The sequence below is a fragment of the Cydia pomonella genome, chromosome 3 (assembly GCF_033807575.1).
Source record: "Cydia pomonella isolate Wapato2018A chromosome 3, ilCydPomo1, whole genome shotgun sequence".
In the NCBI taxonomy this organism is placed as follows: domain Eukaryota; kingdom Metazoa; phylum Arthropoda; class Insecta; order Lepidoptera; family Tortricidae; genus Cydia; species Cydia pomonella.
In genome coordinates, this window is record NC_084705.1 from 22,920,891 (window position 1) to 22,944,124 (window position 23,234).

Consider the following 23,234-nt stretch of genomic DNA (forward strand, 5'->3'; position numbering starts at 1 on the left):
CAAACCACATTACATTTACAGATAACATCAGTGCCTGACCGCTGTACCGCCTAGGTCACAACTCGCACGCTCCGACCGTGCACGCCCGGAGAGCATGTAGTTTGTGTACAACACCTTAACCACACACATACGTGCGCACAGGTACTATAGTATTTACGGCCTTGTATACGTATTATATTTTGTGTCGTTTCTTAGCTCGGGGGTAATATCGCATTCAGATTTAACTCCTGCTATTATTTTGCTGGTCTCTCGATTACTACAAAATACTGCCGTTGTGGAATCGAAGACTGAGCGTTTACAAACTGCTCTTGACGCTTGACTCGGCGCTACCGATGCCGCTCCCCGCTGTACGTTTTTTTGATTTCCAATTACATTATAGCGCCCATTTTCCCAATTATTGAAAATAAACATAACACAACAAAACAAACAGTATTTGTACGACATAACAAGATACACACCTGTGGCGCATACGCTTCAGGCCTCTGCAGTTCCTGCGAATACTGCTGAAGGGGTTGGGGCTGTTGGGGTTGCTGCAGTTTCTTCTGCTGCGTCTGTTGAGGCGGTTGCTGCGTTTGCTGCTGTTGCTGCGTTTGTTGTTGTTGTTGCTGGGCCTGCTGCGCTGCCAACTGTTGGAGCTGTTGTTGTTGTAACTCCTGTAGTTGCTGTTGCTAAAAAAATAAAAAATTGACCCGTCTCGAAAATGTACGTCTTCTTGGTGCATTAAAAAATCTATGTGTTAGATACTCTTAAGTGATGTTAAAATAAACCTATGTTCTTAATATTACCGTTTAGACTATTACTGTGATTTAGCTACACTCTGACAATAGTTATATGTCTTTCTATCATAATCCAACTATTTATTACATGAGTATATACGTGAACAATTGGCATACTTCAGTAATATGTTGACCAAGCTTTCTGAGCGCGTCCATGCGAAGAAACTTGCAACCAAACTTGGCACATTTACGCGTCGGCTTCATTCGCGGCCGTTCTTGTATTGGATCGCTCTAGAAGATAATCGAATTTTCTTCTATCTCAATCATATTGTGGCAATTATACAACGAGTTATTATTATTACACTGCGGGGGGTGTAGGGATATCTAAGGATGTCCCCCGTGAACAAACCTCAGTCGTGAAATCTGGCTTTCACAATGTAACGAGTTCACTTTATTTTCGCATTCACAGGTCAATTTATGAGCCGAATCATACCTGCAAACATTTTCAAAAACAGTCGGTGCCAAGCACTGTAGATTGTAAAGGAAAGAAAATTTGTGTACGTAAAATATGACTGACCTGGGTAAGGTTAGGCGCGAGCTGCTGCGTGGGGAATATCTGCTGCGGCGGCGGGTAGGGCGGCGTGGTGGGCCGGTACACGGTCGTCACACCTGCGAGGGGACAACATCTTATATACTGGACCGGCACTGGCTTATATATCTAAGCTTTTAAGATCTCATTTAAATATTTCGGCCCAATAACGAATGGTAACAAAATAATTAACAAAAAACCGATACCTTATTCCAAAATTGAGATATCAAAGGTAACTTGCACTTGCTAAAAAGCTGAGCTTTATTTCATGAAAAGTCTACCAAGCTACGATGACGTAGAAAACACAGCATCCCTTATTAAATAGTGGCTGATTGGGAATATCTATCACAATATCCATCACCTACTTCTTCCGTTTTTATGCAAGTTTTTACATTGAAGAATGTAAACCCACTAAATCCATTTCTTAAATTAACTAATTTTGGTAATACCACTAAAAATAGGTACAAAATGTCTTAAATGGATTTGGCGTATTTACACTCTTAGCCAATGCTTGTATAATATAGCTATGTATTACGTATTATATTTGTGTCAGGTTGGGTTATGTTTATTATTATTTTATGGACTATGTGAAGAATGTAAATGAAGTGATACATAGCAGTTTTCACAGATTGTAGAATGCTTGAGTGCACATATTAGATGACGTTAGCTAGTTATTGCTTCAAACAAAACACAAAAACGAGCATACCAAAAAAAGAAGGAAAATATTAGACAAACACCTTCACGTCAAACCAAATCATGAAAGCTGGAGATAATTGATGATTGAAAACACGACATAAAATGATGCTTGTAATAAATCAGGGTAAAATACATAAAAAAGTTTTTTTTAAATTATCCTGATTTATCCAAACCACGCTCCAATTTTATTGCTTTAATTTTTTTGCACATGAAGAGAAATAATCATATTAGTAGCTGAAATACATTGCCAATCAACGTCCACATCTAATTTATTGAACAACGAAACATACATGCCATTACTTTATTGTGCCATTATTTCTCTTTTTCTAAAGATGATTTAGACGTTGCCAGTTGCTGGTACCAGTGAGCATTTCATTAGCTAAATCAGCTTTAACGAAGACGCCTGAATAAGATCGGTTCGTGTGGTCGAGCATTAGTGCACAGGCGGGTGTGGATGTTAATGTCGGGTGAGCAACTTGCCTTGCGCGCAGAACTGTAGGTCCAACGCGTGGAGCGCCGACGTCGCAAGCGTCGGGGGACCTTTACAACAACATATCAAGCCTTTATATGCTTGTTCGGTGTGCTTACATTATTTCTTCCGCGGTGTTTTACTGACTTTCTATAATAAATGATCTCTGTCTATACCCGGCAGGTGGTTACATACATACATACAGACTATCTATTACCTGCACTTTGTGGTAATAATTGAAAAAAAAAACAAAATTTTAGTTAAACGTCTGTACTCTCTGAAGCAAAATTTAAACAGACGAAACTTTATCGACTATATTGGTGCCACTATGCTAATTGAGTTTTGTACTGACCGTGGTTATCGGCTAATTCGAGTAGGTTCCTTTCAGTCTCTGGCAGTGATTCGTTGCGAGGTTGACTCGCCAGGGCTTCAGTCGTCCTCTGAAAGAGATTAACGGGTAAATATTTTTAATTGTTTTAATAGATAATTTAAATTAATTAAGGTATAAGATTGCTTGATAAGATTGAGACTACTAAAGGGCTGCGCAAACGCAGCCCAGCGCACACCGACGAGGTAAATCCCCGCGCCTTACCGCGCACATCAGGGAGCACTTCGACGCATGACGGGGGAGGGGATGTCGCTGCGTGTACTCTACCAAAAAGGGATTACATCTCACGAGTTCATCCCCGTCGTCCGCCTAGGTGCGCCAAGCCTTCCCCTCTCGCAGCCCCGCTGCCCCGGCGCACTCGGGAGGCCTCGGTGCACACCGGAGGATGCCTATCCTCTAGGATGCGTATCCTCTAGCGTCCGCCTCAGTGCCGCGGAGTAACAATCCTCCTTGATGCTCCGAGGTCGGTCTCAAATTTATACTTGAATGTAATTGAAATAGGAAAGAATATACATACATTGATAAATGATGGAGCAATTACATCATAGTTACAGCTGAGGAGTGGATAAACCACGCTAAAGACAGAGAAAACTGGAGGAGGCCTAGACAGGGGCTCCTATCCAAGAAAACAATGATGAAACAAATCAATAGTTTAGTAAATAACTTGTGTGATGGGAAATAAATGGCTTTATTATTATAATAAATTTAAAGTGATCTGCGCTGCGCGGCCGCCGGTTTGTGCAGGCCTTTTTAAATATGAATAAGTCCAAGCTAAATTTAGTCTTAGCATAGCAAGGTTATAATGCGTGATTCTCAAATAGATAACCAGTTTTTTTTTAGTAATTAAAGAGCCTTGATATAATTATTTTTTCTATGCTATGAATACAGTATTTCTCATTGAAAAATAATATATATATATAAATCTATTTCGGTTCGCTGGGCTGATGTTATTAGCTGGTCGGTGCAGGAGGTGTAGGTGTAGTCGGGCCACGCTATATTGTGCGCGTGAGTACAGTGTAGGGTGTATGTGTAGTGCACGCACCGGGTCGTCGAGGATGTCGGGCGGCGGCGGCAGGTGGTGGTCGGGGTGGGGCGGCGCGGCGCGCTGCTTGCGCGCGCACTTGTGCTTGCCGCCCGCCGCCGCGCCCGCTCCCGCGCCCGCGCCCGTGCCCGCCGCCGCGCCCGCTCCCGCACCCGCGCCCGCGCCGGCAGGGGCGCCGCTGCCGTCAACTTTCGCTGACATGCGCCAACCTGGAAGTGAGAAACATTAGTGACATTTCAACTACCTCTCTATAGGGACCGTGCGCGTTGGAGGGTCTGCCATCTTGTGGCCTGAATCGGAACCATAAACATGCACATTTACACGTCACGTGTTTTCTTGTGCATAGTAGGTTCTGCCATCTTGTGGGCTACATCGAAACAATAAACATCAAATTTACGCTTCGCGCCAAAAATCTGACGGCTCCTGTGCTGCCTCCTACAGTTCATGCACGCTCCCTATAAGGGTCTAAGTAGCGATCACCGAATTTTGTTTATCAAGGAATTTTTGAAAAAAGGATTTTACAGAGAGACGTAAACTAAATGTAACCTGCATATAATCTTTTTTTTTTTCAAGCCTGTAAGAGTATCCCACTGCTGGGCAAAGGCCTACCCTCCTTCCAGCCTTTTGGTCCTATCCAATGCACAGTCTCGCCACATTTTACAACATGTGTTTAGGTCGTCCCGCCATCTCCGTTTTGGTCCCCGAGCTCCATCCTGTGGGATCCAGCCTGTTGCTATGGCCCAGCGCTCCGAGTGCATTGGGCAGACGTGCCCCGCCCAGTCCCATTTTAGGTTGGCGGCCCTCATGCCCACATCCATAATGCCGGGTTTGGAACTCTTATTACCGAGTGTGTAATCTAAAAATATAAAGTGCGAAAAAAGGAGTCTTGCCTATGTGCTTAGTTTAGGCTTAAACAGTGTGGTTCCAGCCCTTTTTGAGCCTGGCCGAAACTGTGGATGTGACAGAGCTAGTGCTAAGTACTCGTTATGTTAAAATTAGACACTGCCAATAAGGATTTAAAAGTTTTCGCAGACTCTTTCTTTCCGACGGGTCACTTTCTTTGTCTTCTTTATTGAAATGAAATTTATATCTAGCGTGTGTTTCTTACACATGAATAGAAAAGTTCTCTTACGTTCGATGCGGGTATAAGCAATGACGGGATCGCGGCCACTCGATTCTCGAACAGAAGTGCAGGAGCCCGCGCCGGAACCTTAGTTCTCGCATGTTGACAGAGATGTGGTGTTACCTTCGATGTAGGCATGGGCCATGACGGGGTCGGCGGCCATCTCGGGCGGCAGCTGCGGCACGTGCGCGGGGTGGGCGGGGTGCGCGGGCAGCAGCGCGCGCGCGGCGGGCGCGCCGGGCGCGGGCGCGTGCGCCAGCCCCAGCGCCGCCGCCTGCGCCGCGCTCAGCCCGCTGCTGTCCTCCGCGCTGGCGGCGCCGGTTACACCTGTGCACACCGCTATTTAATACGAGCGTGGAATTTCACCTCGGCGCATATGTTTTGAGCGATCCGACTGCGGACCTAGCACGAGTACACCGCAGCGGCGGCGGCTCGGGCGCGAGATTGTCTATACTCTGTATCTTTAGGTATTTAAATAAAAGTAAACAAACAATTTGTACATTTTCGGGTAGTTATAATATTTATTGGTTAACCAACCAAATACAAAACAGCCTGGATCTGTCACTGTACGACCTGACTTTAAACCTACATTATTTGATCATGTAATGTTTTCATCTACCCTCAACTGGCTTAATGAGCCATTTGAGGGTAGATTTTGTTTACATTTTTTTAAATACCTAAAGATACAGAGTATAGACAGGCCCGTCTTTTTTTTTATTGTAATAATTAGAAAGAGACTGGTCTATCTTACGAATTAGATACTGCCGCGGTGCACTCGTGCAAAGGCTACTGGTGCGGGATAGTTAACCCAACCATTGCAGTTATTCATTTTAACCATAACTTTACAGATAGTAGATGAAAACAGTTATTTTGGAGGTGAGTAGAGTTACCAGAACTCCCTTGCTCCTAAGATGCGCTGCGTTTACGAAGGTCCTACATCGCGAAATCGTTTTATAAGCTGCCGGCTGCCGTGCCCATTCATCAACCGATATTCCGCACGTTTGTTTCTAATATCTTACATCTTCATCATCTTTCATCTTATCTGCATACATAATGCTCTCTATTTCTTGATTATAAATAAAAAGTATAGCTTACAATCACCTGTCTCGCTCCTGGAGAGCATGACGGAGTGCGGGTAGTCGAGCAGCAGCTGCACGACGGCGGTGTGGCCGCCCTTGGCCGCCTCGATGAGCGTGGTGGAGTTGTCCTTGAGCTTGCGGAAGGGGTCCGCGTCGCACGCCAGCAGGAACTTCACCACGTCCGCGTGCCCGCCCGCGCAGGCCAGGGACAGGGGGGTGTGGTCGCCGTTCGCCGTCACACGGTTTACGTCGGCGCCCTGTATAACAAACGTTACATTACGCTTTCAGCTTATCCGCATTCTTCACTTTCTTAAGTTTGCAAAATTTTGCTTATAGGTTTTTTATGTTGCCGGCCGCGTATCCCTCTCAGACTTCACTACGCTCGACCGTCTATATCTACTTGGCCTGCAACCCTTCCGTTTCCCGTCCTCTATAGTATTGTACTATTACTGAAGGGTTGCCCCGTCCTAGCCGTCGTGGCCCTAAGATGCGAGTTTAGAACAGTAGATGACACTCCCAGTGCGAGTGACGGGCAGGCATACCTTGCCCACGAGGAACTGCACGGTGCAGACGTGGCCGGCGCGGCACGCCTTCATGAGCGGCGTGCGGCCGCCCTCGCTCTCGTGCTCGAGCTCGGCGCCGGCGCGCAGCAGCAGGTCGGCCACGTCCGTGTGCCCGTTCTCGCACGCGTACGTCAGCGCCGTGTCGCCCGTCTGCGTCTGGGCGTGCACGTCCGCGCCCGCGTTCAGCAGGTACCTGCGCCAAAACGACTACTTCAAACTGGGTGATCTAACGTGCGATAATAGTACATTACGATACAAGTGCGAAAAATAGAAAATTCGAAACGAGTGGCGATATATTAAAACACGACCGAAGGGAGTGTTTTTAAATCGACACGAGTTGCGATTTACCTATTCGCACATGTATCGTACAACGTTTTACAGTACATATGGCCCTTTAAATGTTCGACACAGTAACGTAATATGCTAATTTTCGCACTAGTGCGGTAAAGTAGCACCATATGTACTGTAAATTTATTTCCTATTTTTCGCACTTGTATCGTAATGTACTATTACAGTACATATGGTGCTACTTTCCCGCACGTGTATGTGTCGAAACTTAAAAGAGCCATATGTACTGTAAAATGTTGTACGATACACGTGCGAATAGGTAATTCGCAACTCGTGTTTTAATTTATCACCACTCGTTGCGAATTTCCTATTTTCTGCACTTGTATCGTAAATAACTATTTTATCACGTAGGATTTTGCATACAAATTAATCAAGGCGTAATATCAGTGGCAACAGTTTAATAATAGTAAAACATATATACTAGTGTCGTCGGCGTCCATCTTGAAGAGAAAGTAAGCTATTCCGAGACGGTTTGCGAAGTGCCTTATCGTGCGTTTTTTTGATCTGCGTCTTAATGGCGGCCTGACTAGGTAATAACGACATCATTTATTTAAATTTAATTTAGTTGATGCACCCGTAGAACGTCTATGGCGGTATTCATAAACATCTTATCCGTCATTTTAACATTTCTGTTTGTTAGAACGAAACAAAAATCAACAGGTTTGTAAGAAGTTGTTTAGTTTTATAAATAAGGGGGTTAATCTTTATTATTTAACTGCATCTAGAATCAAGCTTAGAATAAAATTACTAATGTAAATAAGTTAGCATGACCATGAGGCGGAATGTACATGGAGCATAATGTTGTCAACTTGTCACTATTTATAACCTGCATTCACACAAAACAATGTATTTTTATTAGTATAAAGTAAGAGTCACCGCACGAGCTCGAGGTGGCCCTCCTGGCTGGCCTCCATGAGCGGCGTGGAGGCGCCGAGCTCGGCGTCGGCGCCCGCCTTGATGAGGAAGTCGGCGACCTCCAGGAAGCCGCCGCAGCACGCCAGCGTCAGCGCCGTCTCCTGCGTCTCGTCCGTCTGCGCGTTGATGGCGGCGCCCTGCCCGAGCAGTAGCGCTACCATCTCCTCGTGCCCTGATATATACATACAGACATATTTCAATACAGAATACCTAACAGCAAAGGTACAGAAATAAAATTAATATTTACAGTACATATGGTACTACTTTACTGCACTAGTGCGAAAATTAGCATATTACGTTACTGTGTCGAACAATTAAAGGGCCATATGTACTGTAAAACGTTGTACGAAACATGTGCGAATAAGTAATTCGCAACTCGTGTCAATTTAAAACACTCCCTTCGGTCGTGTTTTAATTTATCGCCACTCGTTTCGAATTTCCGATTTTTCGCACTTGTATCGTAATGTACTATTATCTCATCTATTTTACACTCAAAAACTTTGAAACACAATGCTAATAATTAATTATAGAAACCAAGTTTATGGGACATGCGTTCGCATCGACGGCCGGACGCAACTGAGGCGCGCGCAGGCGGCGCGCACGTATTTATGCAGCGGTTGGAGCGAGATGGAAGACAGGGCGTGCTACTCTCGCAAGCGACATTCTCTGCGGTAGTCCTGAATTGCTGTATTTTCTACTACCCACTTCATGCAACCGGCGATTGTGAGCGGGATAGAAGATATGCCATCGCACTCTAGAGAGGTGCGATTTACGTCAAAGGGTAGATTAGATTCTGTAGGTCTAAGATACCTATCTTTCTATTTTTTCGTAGGTTTAGGAATAGTATATAAGACGACGATACATTTCAATAAATGTTCATTATTTAACTGACTATACCGCTGTTTACACTTGACTCCTCCTGTCTGGACCCCCATAAGTTCATATGTATGTATGTACAGAAAGCTGCAGAGGTAAGTGTCGTAGTCGCAAGCATAAAAACTTGTTTGCAGTCTGTTGTCTGTTTTGACTAAAGATAAAATACATTTATTCGTGACGTTCACAGCTGCCCTGATTTTTAAACATCAACATAAACTAGGTTATTTTATAACCGGAAACCCACCCTCCCTGGCAGCCTCCATGAGCGGCGTGTAGCCCTCGTCGTTGACCTCCTCGATGTTGGCGCCGCGCTCCAGCAGCAGCATGGCCAGCTCCACGTGCCCGCCGCACGCCGCTAGTGTTAGTGGCGACTCGAAGCTGTCCGTGGGCATGTTGACCTGTCGGCCGATAAACAAAGCGTGTCAACTTAAGAATTAGAAAAGTTAGAAAAACTTTCTCACTACGGTTTTTAAAAATATATGTAGTTTTTAGACTCTTGATAAGGACGATTCCTAATTGCATCTTAACGACAGGAAAGGTAAAACCCGACGTTACGAAACATTTATAGACGCACCAGAGTCAGAGCCAACAGGTGACACTTCTATTACAAAATAGTCAAGATTGTGGATATGACGCACTGGTAATCGATACCCGGTGTACCTGCATGCTAAACCCGTTCATTCCCTTTTCCTCTCTTCTAGTCTTTTGCCTTAGATACCCAATAATTACACACGCCCATTAAATTGCCTGAGAATTAAAGTGCAAATAAATAAAACACAACTCATTAACACATTGAGTGCCAGGAACCCGCTCGACGGGTATTCTGTTCGTACTCGCTTTCCTCCACAAAGCACGAAAACGCCGTCATCGGCTACGAGCTTAACGCTACGAAAACGTTGGCAGTGAATATTTTAAACTCATTAAACTAACTTGTATACCAGAGTCTAGCAGCAATCTCGCGGTCTCGTCGTGACCATCCATATCCATACTGACTTCCATCAGCGCCCGACTGTAGTCGCGGTCAGCGCCCGCAACCAGCAGGAATCACACCTTCGAGCTAGTCCTTGTAGCAGGCGAGCGTTAGCGGACTCTAAACTAGTTACTCACTGAACTAACCTGTGCACCCGAGTCGAGCAGCAGCCTCGCGACCTCGACGTGGCCGTCCATACTGGCCTCCATCAGCGCCGTGTGCATCTCGTCGGTCTTGTGCTCGCGGTCGGCGCCCGCGGCCAGCAGGAACCGCACCATGTCGAGGTGGCCCTTGTAGCAGGCGAGCGTTAGCGCGGACTCTTTGAACTCGTTCGAGTGGGTGTTGATGCCGGCACCGTGCTTTAGGAGGATCTTGGCGACTCCCACGTGGCCAGCGGATGCGGCCTGTTGGACGAAACATCGGAATTTTGTTGGTATTGTATTTATTGTATAGAAGTATATTCAGGTGGTGATTAAGTTATGAAAACTATCCAACTAAAGGAATTTCTCATTTGGTTCATAGGCATGGTGATTCACAGAGCTTGAAATATTAGCACCTTTATGTTAAAGAGGACACCTGTTTAGAGCGGTTACCCTGACCACGCACAATGCACGTACAGGTAAACGTACTGTAAGGCAGGTCACTGACCAAACGAAACATACGACGGTTTTGCGGGAGCGGTAGAGACAGTCAGAATGAGAAAAATCCAAGTACCGTAATGAACTGATAGTGTGATGTTACCTCCATGAGCGGCGTGTGTCCGTTCTCGTTGTGGTCCTCGACGTTGGCGCCGTTGTCGAGCAGCGCGGACACGCACTCCTCGTGGCCGCCGGCGCAGGCGTACATGAGCGGCGTGTTGCCGGAGCCCGACACAGCGTTCACGTCCGCGCCGTGCGCCACCAGCAGCCGCACGATGTCCACGTGCCCCGCGCTCGCCGCCTCCATCAGGGGCGTGCAGTCACCCTAAGAGCAAACACATTCAACACTGTTACGGTTGGAAATTATTTATTTTTCATTTCTCATGTTTTGAAAGTGGTTCATTGTTTAAGTGCGACAAAACATTTCGTCAGAAATGGGTGCCTTTCATCCCCTGGTATAACCAATCTACTGCTATATCTATAACTTCATAACTCTAGGTGACATTAGTTTTCCTCTAGCCAACGTATGCACTGTCGCGACCGTTAGTCTACGTAACATCACAGCTGATTGCGTGTTCCTACAGTAATAGCCGCCGCCGAGCGTCCAAGCGTCTGCATACTAAACTGAATGCGCCGCAAACAAATGTCTCGTCTGCGCCGTTCTGAAAGATTCATGTCATCAGTGACAACCGTAATTTAAAAGTGTATAGCAAAGTAGTTTACTGTCTCACCTTGATCCCCCGGTCTTCAACACTAGCATGCATGGCTAGCAGCACCTGCGCGAGCTCATAATAGCCCGCGGAGCATGCAAGGGACAGGAGCGACTCGCCCTCCTCCGTGGTCTCGTGCACCGAGCGGCCCTCCGTGAGCAGCTTGCGGACCGTGCCCACGTCGCCGTCCGAACAAGCCTCCGCCAGCGACGGCGCGCCTTCCGCGCTCGTCGTCGTGGTTGGCGTCGTTCCCGTTGCCGTTGAACCGCATTGGGTGCTGAAACAAATCAATAAACTATACAATATGAAGTTTTTATTCTTCAATTGTTACTTTTGAAAGTATGTTTTCAGATAAGATCAAAGCTTCACGAATCACGGCCGCGCCCCGCCTCGATCGGGCCGATCGGGAAGTCGTGAGACTCGACCGCGAACGGTCGAGAAGCGAAGGCGCGTATCGGCTCAATCTCGGATTATCATCACATGTGCACGTCACATACTTGCAAGTTACGACGTTCCAATGGTCTGTAGCGTGTAGTGTACGAAAAAACTATATCACATAAAATAAGTCGTATAGTGTAGTCGATTCTGTAATTTGTATGTTTTTGTTTGCTGGTAAAATGTAAACTGTCCTCCAGTGTTTACCTTCGCCCGGTACCGCTACTACAGCTTGCCAGTATTGAGGCCCCTCAACTAAAGTAAAATATTACGGCGTGAGTTACCTATAGAATGTAGTAGAATTTTAAGAATACTTATATTGTTACTCTAGACTCTACTTAAAATAGTGATGTCCTATCACCATGACCATGGACGGTTAATGTGTTATATATCAGCTTTTGCATGACTTTTATAAGAATACAATATATGTATTGTATTTTTACTTGATCTTATCGTCTGTTCTGATGTTTGTGGGTGTAAAGAAATGAATTAAGAACTACGATGACTTACACCGTTATCCACACGTCATCATCGTTGTATAGTATTGCACAGCATATCGGCAATGGCAATCTATAACGCTGGATGGTTGGTGAGTAGATAGTTGTCTAGAGTTCTAGAGCATGATTGAAAGTTTGGCTGCATGGGATTGCGCACAATACGAATGCGCGTGAGCGCCGCCGCCGCCTCATTAAACGCGCACGACAACCGACGTCAGTTGCCCGAGCACCTCCTCGTACTTACCCTCGCCCGACTGCTTGCTAGTTTTGAGACCCCTCGACAATCAAGTGGTAGCAGTTTGTATACTAACGGCTTGTCCTGGTGGTGGTGGCGGTGGTGGGGCGGCGGCTGGTCGCTGCGCATGCGCGTGAGCGCCGCCGCCGCCTCGTCGAGCGCGCACGACACCGACGACGTCAGTCTCCGGAGCACCTCCGGGTCCGCCAGGTGTTTGCCCTCGCCCGACAACTTGCCGATGCCTGCGGAAACAAGCTCTGCTTACTCACATATACAATAACACCTGTGACCTCAAGCCGTCTACAAATCAAAACTTATCAAAGGAAATGCAACTTCAATCTCTCAAAATAAAGATTTAAAATGGAATGCGTTTTTATATACTTCTGGGCGGCTAGACCATGGTCTTCGGTGGACGCCGCATACTACGTACAGCATCACATTGTATGGAAATACATAGTATAGGAAAGTATTCAGTTTCTTGACAAGAGACCAAAGCGTTATTATAAACGTCAGTTTTGTTCTGGTTAAATATATGCTGCAGTCACAATTAGACATGAAATCGCCAGGGTAATTTAAAGCATTGCTCGTCGCATTCATTTATTATTCTTAAACAATACAATCATTGTGTCAGAAATTACATTAAATACAATTTATTAATAACAATAATGAACCATTTCAATTAATACTAAAATTTCATTTATTATAATATTGAATGACAAATAAATAAATACTAGACTGTTCTATTCGTAAACACTCAATTAGGTATTCGTCCGTACCCGTAGGGTTAAGGCTTAGGGCTAATAGCACAGACCTATGCTGTGTAGTCAATTGTCATAGTGAAACCTACTTTCTGTTACTACTTATTACACAATATGGTGTGTCACGAGGAGACGTCAATAATCATTTTATAAGATTGTTCTACACCTAATCCTTGGTCTGTTTTGGCATTTGATCTAGTCTGAAAGGCAGGTTCTAAAAGATGCAGTGAGCGCTAATGTTTTTACCACAGCAAAAATTAAAGGCTGGCCCTTTTTGTGTTTCGTACGAGGCTAGTAGCAAAAGAGCACGGGAAACTCTGTTTTCCTACTAATGGAGCTCTGAGGCCAATGCAATGTGTCCTCCGTGAATGATTTAACAAGCCGTAGCCTGCTATGAACCTTGCTCTTTGGGCGGAAGTCTAATCGAGTGCATCGCCGCACCAGTTACTGGGATTATCTGATTTACATTAGATGCAGTAGATTTGATGGGACATAGAAAATGTCTTCAGCGGGAAAGCGTATTAAACGGGAGAAAGGAAGACTAAAACAGCTGACGGAGCAAGAGAAAGATGGAAGAAATTATATCGTTTTAAAATAATGTAGTTCTTCAATTACAGTCTTATTAACGGTGATAAATACGCAGTACGTCCTGGTTTATGTTAATAAATTTCTAACCCGCATTTATGCGACAATCATCAATTAAAGATCGCGTAACTTCCGTGCTATTTGCGGGGAGCACTAGACCGGGTTGCAATAAATCGAGTTATTCGAACTGTAAGGAACTAATAAAGACGCAATATAAACATACCATATCATACAACATACTTAACTAGATTTATTGACTCCCACTCTAGATTTTGATACGAATACTTAGCACGTAAATCACAGTTGTATAGGGTTGGAAAGGGAATGTTGAGCAAGCGGGTAAGTTGGGCGATTAAAATATCTCCAAAAAAAACATGCGACGCGGGAACACAATATGACGAAAAGAGAGGTCCGCGGGAGGGAAACACAATCCGCCATTACCAGTTACCATGCGGCGCAGTTAGTAGTATGCTTCGTTTGTTTTTATTCGGACTTAAAAGTAAAAAAAGTTATCTGTAGTATATTTTCTTCTAACAGATCTCTCAGGCATCAGATGAGCATTAATACTTTAGTAAATTTGCTTGTCTATTGTGTTTTAATACCTATGTTAACGTAAGTATTACTCAGTTTATCATAAGCTAACATTTACTAAAAAACGTGGCAGGGGCTATTTGTGCAATTTATGAGGGGGCTAGTTGATCAATATCTATTCATGCATGTTCTATCGACTTCAGTAGATTCGACTCATCTAAGACCAACTGTTTTGGCAAAACAAAGTAGTGAACTCAAATATGCTCAACATGCCCCACTCTACCCTAGGTAATTATCGTCGAGGTATATTAATTAATAATAGCATCAGTATAAATTCATATAGGTACTAGTCTCCGGCTGCGACATCGTCCACATACATATTGTTAAGAGAAAAGAGGACGGCCGATTCTCCATACAAGCGTAGTCCTCATTTTCCTCTCTGGATATGGACATTTTGTAAAATATTTTTGCATAATTTTATGTAAATTAACCATAGCTATGTCCCTACGTTTGACTTTTTTCGATTTTTGTATTATTATAAAACAAATTTCGTACAAAATTTCAAATGCTTGTAACTCCTATAATAATAAAAGATTTGAAAAAAATCAAACGTAGGGGCATGTGTTAATATACAAGCTGTGGTTAATATACAACAAATTATGTCACAATATTTTCGATAATGTTAATATCCAGAGGGAAATGAGGACTACGTTTGTATGAAAAGGTGGTTTTGCGCGGGTCCTCCCTCCACTTTCGTCTTAAAACCTTTCAACCACTTAGGATTTGATTTCACACAATTCTTTCTTAGTGGAACTTTATAACATTCGAAGATGAAACGTACCTATGATATTTCAAGGTTAAACTGTATGTTGTATGTCAATATCTATACAACGAAACTGTTGTAATATATTTATATTGAGCTGAATAGTGAAGCGCCATCAAGATGCTAGCGCGCCGCAGTGACGTCACGGAAAGGGGTCACTTGAAACTCGGACGCGCTAAGTAACAGGAAAACAGGTGCTTCAAGATTTTTAGGTTCGCAATGAAGTACCTATAAAAGTGATATCGTATTTGATAGAGAGGATAAACACACATACATACATAGCGTACGCGCTAAATCTACTATTCATACTCGTATTTCGCCGTAATTTAAGTATTTACTTAAATTGTCATCTTACGATTATAAAAAAAAACAAGGCGAAATAAAAACATTGCAAAGTGTGAACAAACACAAGGTAGATCTGTTTCTAACATAGATTTAGGTCACATTTCGTTTTGAAACTAGGTTACTGTATGCAACAACTGCGTCCACCCAGACCTTTAAATTATACATGACTGCTTATACTAACAGATATACCGGTGTTGAGAGATGAACTCAATCTAGTTAGGGCCTTTTACTAACAATAACCTGGACGAGAAGAAATAGGGTTACCAGTTAAGTATAAACTTTCAAACTACTGTATTTTTTTTCTTGAAATAAATAATTTTCAAAATTTTCAAATATTTTTTAACTATAAGGTGTAGTAAAAATAACACGTTTATAGGTGTTTAATATTTTATGAGTAGATGAAAAAATAAAGTAATGACTGTTGTCCCAAACCAGAAATTCATTCAATTAGTAACTGAAATTAACAACTATCGTCGGTACAAATTCATTCATTTTTAGGGTTCCGTACCCAAAGGGTCAAACGGGACCCTATTACTGAGACTTCGCTGTCCGTCAGTCTGACATCAGGCTGTATCTCATGAACCGAGATAGCTAGACAGTTGAAATTTTCACAGATGATGTATTTCTGTTGCCGCTATAACAACAAATACTAAAAACAAAATAAAATAAGTATATAAGTTGGACTCCCATACAAGAAACATATTTTTTTTGCGGTTTTTATAAATAATGGTACGGAACCCTTCGTGCGCGAGTCCGACTCGCACTTGGCCGGTTTTTATATTATAAAATGCCGCATTCCTACCACGACAAATTTATCCAGCGATGATTCCTGAAGTCTGATAACACTGGCCGTGTAAGTGTAAGTTAGTCGACCGATGATAACGTCATGAACTAAGCTAAGAGCTTTTATGTGCTCAGTTTTTCATTATATTTTAATTTAACTGCGCTGGGAAATCATTTATAAATTCTAGGAAGCGAACAATGATATTATAATAGATAGATTACGCTATAAATCAGGGCTTTCCATCCTTTTTACGTCTCGCCCACCTTGGTACTTCGATCAAAATAATACACAATGCGAAAATGCATTCAAGAATAGTCAAGTGGTAATTCGTTTGAGAGATACATTAATTGGGGCTGATCACGTTCTGTGCGGGCGGGCCGTGGGAACCCGCCGACTTACGACTCATAGGTGCAACCATGTGCCACTCTGTCGCCTGTTATGGCGTTTTTCACAAACGTACATAAATAGCTACTAATTTGTTACTTTGGCATTTGTGTTCATTAGAAATTAGAATACAATTTTATAACTAAGGTTTGTTAAATTTCATGAGTAAGGGGATCAGATTTTAAGTTTTCACGATTCACATACTTAGTATCTTTATGTATTCGAATAAAGCGTGTCAAATCAAACATGTCGCAGCCAAAAAATCCCCTGTTTTGTTCTGAAAATCCCAGATTACATTTACTGAAAGTTTTTGAAATATGTTTGTATTAAAAGAGATATTTGTACAATCCCACAGCGGTGCATAGCCACGCTATGCGTATTCAAACAATTTTTTACAAGCTTCATGTGACTGGATGGCTATCAGTACCTCCCTGAAGGGGGGTATGAAAGGCCGTCTCGGCCTTTCGGTTATGACGGCTGTGGCTGCGTCGCTCTCCACCGATGTGAGGAGGTCAATCGTCGTCGTTGGGGAACGACCTTGCAGCTGTAGTTGGCCAGCTCTTCGCTAGCGATCGTTACCCAACCCCACGACCCCTAGCCCGGTGATACTGTTTGAGCGGGACCGCGTTTCGGGGCCAAGCTTCATGTGCCTCGCATTATTATGCCTGCTGCACACTCGTCGGGAATCTCGGAAAGAAAACGACCCAATCGGAGAAGGCTAAGACGAGACGAGAAGGGAGCAGTATTTACATACCCGTTCTCGGTCTGTCTCAGGGTCTCTCGACGAGGGTGTACAGCCGTTATTACAAAGTGGTCATCAAAGCGGGATTAGTAACTAACGGGGTAAGTCTAGTACTAGTGGATAGAGTGTAGATTATAGTATACAAAATAGTATAATAGCGAGATAATCCTTTAACGCTTATACATTTTCCAATTTGACACAAATGCAAAAAAAAATTGGCAATTCTTTGTTGCCGCCCTGATTCGTGCTAATTTCCACTCTGTGTACTCAAATACCATGAAGTAACAGCGGTAACATTCAATTTGCCTGTCCAACGGCAAATGTCAGTAACGGCCCAGCAAATGTTATGCCGCACAAGGTAGCTGTTTCACAGTCGATATGAAAGCGAAACTATAATAATAAGGTATGGAAGAGTAACTAATGCTTAAAAACTGCTTCACAAATGTATTGCGGGCCGCACTGGCAATCGCTGATAAATATAAATCTTGTGTCAAATAGATTTTAACTACCTGTAGCACACCAAATATATTAGATTGGTCATGAAACATTTTAACGTTTCCAACACAGACAGAGATGTCGTATTCAAAAGTTGTTGTTGTTTGGCGTTAAGTTGACGAATAATGTACCCTTGTAAATAAAAGTTATATAATATTAATCACTGATCGCTGGCAGGCAACACTGCCAGTGAAAACTCTTTAATACCATCTCTTCCGTTTCTAGTTTCTCGCTAATCGCTTGCGGTGGGACACCTGCCCAAATCGGGCGAGTGGACGCTGAACTTGTTTTGACAACTTAAATAAGGGCAATTATATTCACCAAGTCCGTATTATATTTATAACCCAATGGACAATAACAATGAATAATTATCGATCCACTAGCACAGTCTGCACGTGGATTTCTTATCAATTCGATTATTTACACACAAATTCAACGAAACGGATTTGTTTATTAAATTTTCTAGCGGCTTTTCGAAAATGCCACGGCCATCAAGACATTAAACCACTAAACCAAACTGATTTCGATGAGATTGGATGTGAAGGCTCAATGGCAGAAATATTTCAATTATAAGAGAAATGGAGATTGGAAGTGTATGACAGTAGGATTCTGATATACCTATATTATATTATAATCAATCAGTTACTTAATAAAGTTCGTCTACTGCTCCTGCTGGATTTTGTCGCTTTCAACCTGTGCAATAATACTCGATCACACTATTCTAGGATAAACTCTAAAACATTCCACAAACATTGGACGAAATCAAAAATACGTCAAACATTTAAATTGATGTTTCGATCAGGCAGTCACATAACGTCCGTCGCCGCGGGGAAACACGGCGCGGAACTAACAAATCGCATAAGACTTATGAGGCAGTTTCTCTATTTGTGACGTTCTCAGGCTAAACTACCTCGGTGGTTTTCAATAAGGCGATGCAATTAGAAATGGTTCTTACTGGCAACTGATATAGCGGCGCTTTTTGATTGGAAACAATTTTTTGCATCGCGACAAGCGTTCTATACGAATATTGACGATTGACGACGGTTAATAAATACATTAAAGCGGGCAGATATGTAAATCCAGGGATTGTCTATCGATCACCGATTGAGCGAAGAACTACGGGTCACATGGGCTCATTAGCCGTTTTATTCAGCGTTAATTAGTACTAACACACAGGACTGAGGGAGCCAATCATGGTTCATTCACGCGTTTTTGAAGCGGGGTTTGATAATGGGAAGTTAAGAGAGTTTATAGATTATATCGAATGCCTAATAAGCAATTTTAGTCCACTTCTTTCGTTAATAGGCATTTAATAGGAAATCGTCGCCGAGCTTACCTAGCAATAACTTACAAGTATGCTATTAAATTTCTTAATTAAATAGTGCATGTATCAGATTTGGCAAGCGCAACGACGAAATTATTAAATAATTTCTCCAACTTTGACAACTTCACAAATCCCAAATCCTCACATAGTTATGCTCAACTAAAACATGCACACAAAAATACTCATTCAAAACTTTGGTTTAACAGCTCTGTAACTTTTCTGGTTTCGCTAACAAAGTGTAGAACTAAAAAGGGCAAAATAGTGAAATTAAATTCTTTAGGAGTGGAGCGGGCGAAATGCACTGGAACGTTAAGAACTTACCTACATTCAATTGCGTACAGTACAATGGTGTCATTAATGATTGGTGGGCATCGATACTTGATCTTGCAATATAACGCCAGCCCATCTTGAAATTATTCCATTGACAGCCGTGTATGAACACGAGCCTTGTCAAAATAAGGGATAGTTGGGCAAACGCATAACAGATATTAGGCACGCCTACATACTAAAACCATAGCACAGATTAGGTATACATTCAAAAGGAATAAAAACGCTTTTGTGTTGTTGTGTGTAAAAAGGCAATCCGTTTCCAATGTTTTGGATATGTAACGTATGCGGAATGAAATCTGGAGAAAATTCAATGCCGTATTAAATAAAAACTATATGGTTATTTTATTATAAATTTTCATGTTATTAGGGTTTCGTAGTCACCTAGAAACCCTTATAGTTTCGCCATGTCCGTCTGTCTGTTTTTTAGGGTTCCGTAGCCAAATGGCAAAAAACGAAACCCTTATGGATAGTCATGTCCGTCTGTCTGTCCGTTTATGTCACAGTCACTTTTTTCCGAAACTATAAGAACTTTACTGTTGAAACTTGGTAAGTAGATGTATTCTATGAACCGCATTAAGATTTTCACGCAAAAATAGAAAAAAAAAACAATAAATTTTGGGGGTTCCCCATCTTAAAACTGAAAACTGAAACTCGATATTTTTTTTCATCAAACCCATCCATACGTGTGGGGTATCTATGGATAGGTCTTCAAAGATGATATTGAGGTTTCTTATATCATTTTTTTTCTAAACTGAACAGTTTGCGCGAGAGACACTTCCAAAGTGGTAAAATGTGTATGTGTCCCTCCTGTAACTTCTAAAATAACAGAATGAAAAAACTAAAAAAAAAATATGATGTACATTACCATGCAAACTTCCACCGAAAATTGGTTTGAACGAAATCTAGTAAGTAGTTTTTTTTAATACGTCATAATTGGTACGGAACCCTTCATGGGCGAGTCCGACTCGCACTTGGCCGCTTTTTGATAATGTATTTAACAACAATAAATTATCAAATTTTTACATAACATTAACACTCGCAATAAAGATTTTCACTCTCATAAATATTACAGGAAAAATATTATCACACATCTACCTTGAAAACTTTTTATTAATTTATCAAAATAGTACATTACGATACAAGTGCGAAAAATAGGAAATTCGAAACGAGTGGCGATAAATTAAAACACGACCGAAGGGAGTGTTTTAAATCGACACGAGTTGCGAATTACCTATTCGCACATGTATCGTACAACGTTTTACAGTACATATGGCCCTTTAAATGTTCGACACAGTAACGTAATATGCTACTTCTCGCACTAGTGCTATAAAGTAGCCCCATATGTACTGTAAAACATTATCTAATTTAATGTTCAATTTAACTTCCCTTGCGGTTACTTGTAATGTCTATAAGATATAACTAAAATCACCTTCTTTCAAACAAAACAAAAATTGATGAAAATCTCATACAGTCTATCAGAGAAAGTACCTATTCAATTTCGGTGAAGTGAGAAACACAAATACCTATTTAAAGTCCTAGTGCTGCAGCTAGTTTTACTAAAGGTTTAGAAAGGTTCTATGTAGTCTCCATGTGATATAAAGATATTGATTTGGTGAATGTAAGTTGCATTTAAAGGTCAAGGTGGCGTTAAAGTTATGCACTCGACGTACAAATTACTTAAAAAATATTGTATTTATCTGATTGTCTAGTCTTTTAGTATTTTAATTTGCTGTAGCTACTTTAAAGACATGAACATGTGAGGTTTGTTACATTCTTAGCTACGCAATGCCTTAGAGTGGCAAGTATAAGGCGTGAGTGGTGTAAGGTGGTCGTCCATATCAATAGGTATGGTGAAGCTTGGCGTAAACAAGTAGATGTGGCGGAAGTCATACCAATTTAAGCATTAGTACACTCGGATGCAAAGGAACCTAATCAGATTTGATTTGCTACTATTGTTAAAAGGTAAAGTTGATGAAGCATGTAGCGGATTACGTACTTTTTGATTTATTGTTTTAATAGAGAATACCTATCATGCTATTTCAATTTCACCCTTTATCAAATGATACTTTAATACATTTTTACTGCCAGTCTCCGTCGTTTCCGAGATTACGATACCTTCCATCAAGTATAAACCCAAAATGTCCACTTTGTTTGTTTTACAGATTATACTGGGCAAATTTAAACAGTATTAACGAGACGTTTAGAACCTTTACTATAAAATCATAGGAAGGTATAAAAGCAATGACAACTTTAATGGATAAATGTCGCTAACTTAAAGCCGGCACCCGCATCAAGCCACCGGCGCCGCTTCTGCTTTATGCGACGTCGAATCAAGTCGTTCCATTCGCCTACCGAGAGCTGACGACTAGATTGTTCAGCTGAACCAGTATACTTATTAGTAACATATTAACAGTATAGTTACGGATTTCCAAGTCACACTTTATACAGATTCACTGGAAGCGGAAGCTCGTGGTCGCTTTTAAAGTGATGTGAATAAGCCAGATACATACAGTGCAGTGTTAACAACATTCATGACTAGATCCTTATCTCAACCGTGTCCGTATCAAAGATATATTCACACTTTTGCACCTTATACCACTGTAATAAGGTAAAAAACGTATACATGTTTTTAGATTAGCGTTCACGCTTTGAATACTTCAATACCGCCGGTATTGTTAATTAATTTTTACATTACGAAATATTGGCAGAAACACACATAATACTGACATATTATCAAGTTTTCTACAGTTTGTGTAGATTACAGTTATTTGTTTGTGAGGTTATAGGTAGTTGTTTACTGTTTACGATGTTATCAAAATTAATAGGTAATTATTGCGGTTTCTTAGAATGCGAGCTTTCTCAAAATTAGAAATATTATTTTAAGTAAATCAAAAGCTAAAAGTTAAATCATAATATTCAATTTATAAAGGCATAAAGGCATCCATTAATAAGCATTTTTAAAGGAGCTTAGAATGACTATGAATTATTGTTATGAATGATCTACATATAACCTTATACTAAAAATTAATAATATACCCAGTCAACACTGTATTTCATCTTGCAAAAAATTACGAAGCCAGTGTAGACGTGCCTCGGCCGGTTTGTGCGTGAGGAAATCACCTCGCGCGTATGCTCGCTCTGTGTGGACCCGGCTAATTATGAAAAATCTTTCGAATGAACATACTTAATTAATATGATAATTGTTGAAATTTGAGTGATAACTGATAACTTTTAAAAATCATTAAATACATCTAAAACATTCTTCTACCGATAGTTTTCTGGGAAGTAATTTCTACACATGGAACTATCTGAGGAACAAGTTTGTAAAAAATATATTTAGATCGGATTAGATCAAACACTTCTGATGGATGGTGGAGGTATCCATAGCTATTAAGACTTTCATACATATAATAAAATTTTAGTAATTACATTTACTATTACTGACGTTTGTTGAAAGTGGCCCTTTGCATCAAAAGTAACAATAGAATTTGAGATAACAAGGTACTAACCTGCTGCTTCAAGGAGTGCCTCAAGTCTCGCCTGCATCTCAGGATCGACGGCCCGCTCTGGGTCATCGTGGGATAGTAGGAACTTAGATGACTCCGCACCACCACCTTCTTCCTCCATCTCCGCCTGCCAATACACAGAGAGTTAGCAAAATGTTTTAGGTAAATAAGTCTACAAAGAAACAGAAGGATCTATATGTTCAAAATATTAATCAAAGCTAATACAAGTGAAACTAATTAAATGTACTTTTATCTATTGTGACTGTCATAATAATATCAAACTGTACAAATAGCTATTTTGTTATACACACATAGCCATTTTGTTATTCAACTATACA

The 23,234-nt window shown here is 41.7% G+C and overlaps 1 protein-coding gene across 12 annotated transcripts in view; it reads right to left on the reverse strand.

Moving 5' to 3' along the window:
• LOC133516323 (ankyrin repeat domain-containing protein 17-like) overlaps positions 1 to 23,234 on the reverse strand; it is a 54,850-nt gene that overhangs the window by 27,879 nt on the left and 3,737 nt on the right. For 6 of the 12 annotated variants that reach the window (XM_061849208.1, XM_061849210.1, XM_061849201.1 and 3 more), the window contains exons 2-17: positions 22,900 to 23,023; positions 12,366 to 12,531; positions 11,144 to 11,399; positions 10,516 to 10,737; positions 9,912 to 10,178; positions 9,049 to 9,202; positions 7,890 to 8,100; positions 6,645 to 6,858; positions 6,119 to 6,359; positions 5,147 to 5,350; positions 3,901 to 4,109; positions 2,823 to 2,910; positions 2,482 to 2,541; positions 1,294 to 1,385; positions 894 to 1,007; positions 459 to 668 (exon numbers count right to left, since the gene is read on the reverse strand). In XM_061849208.1, coding sequence (XP_061705192.1) covers positions 459 to 668; positions 894 to 1,007; positions 1,294 to 1,385; positions 2,482 to 2,541; positions 2,823 to 2,910; positions 3,901 to 4,109; positions 5,147 to 5,350; positions 6,119 to 6,359; positions 6,645 to 6,858; positions 7,890 to 8,100; positions 9,049 to 9,202; positions 9,912 to 10,178; positions 10,516 to 10,737; positions 11,144 to 11,399; positions 12,366 to 12,531; positions 22,900 to 23,023 — 2,832 coding nt within the window. The remainder of the gene's footprint in view (positions 1 to 458; positions 669 to 893; positions 1,008 to 1,293; positions 1,386 to 2,481; positions 2,542 to 2,822; positions 2,911 to 3,900; positions 4,110 to 5,146; positions 5,351 to 6,118; positions 6,360 to 6,644; positions 6,859 to 7,889; positions 8,101 to 9,048; positions 9,203 to 9,911; positions 10,179 to 10,515; positions 10,738 to 11,143; positions 11,400 to 12,365; positions 12,532 to 22,899; positions 23,024 to 23,234) is intronic. The other 6 variants (XM_061849202.1, XM_061849205.1, XM_061849203.1 and 3 more) reach the window with 6 other exon arrangements.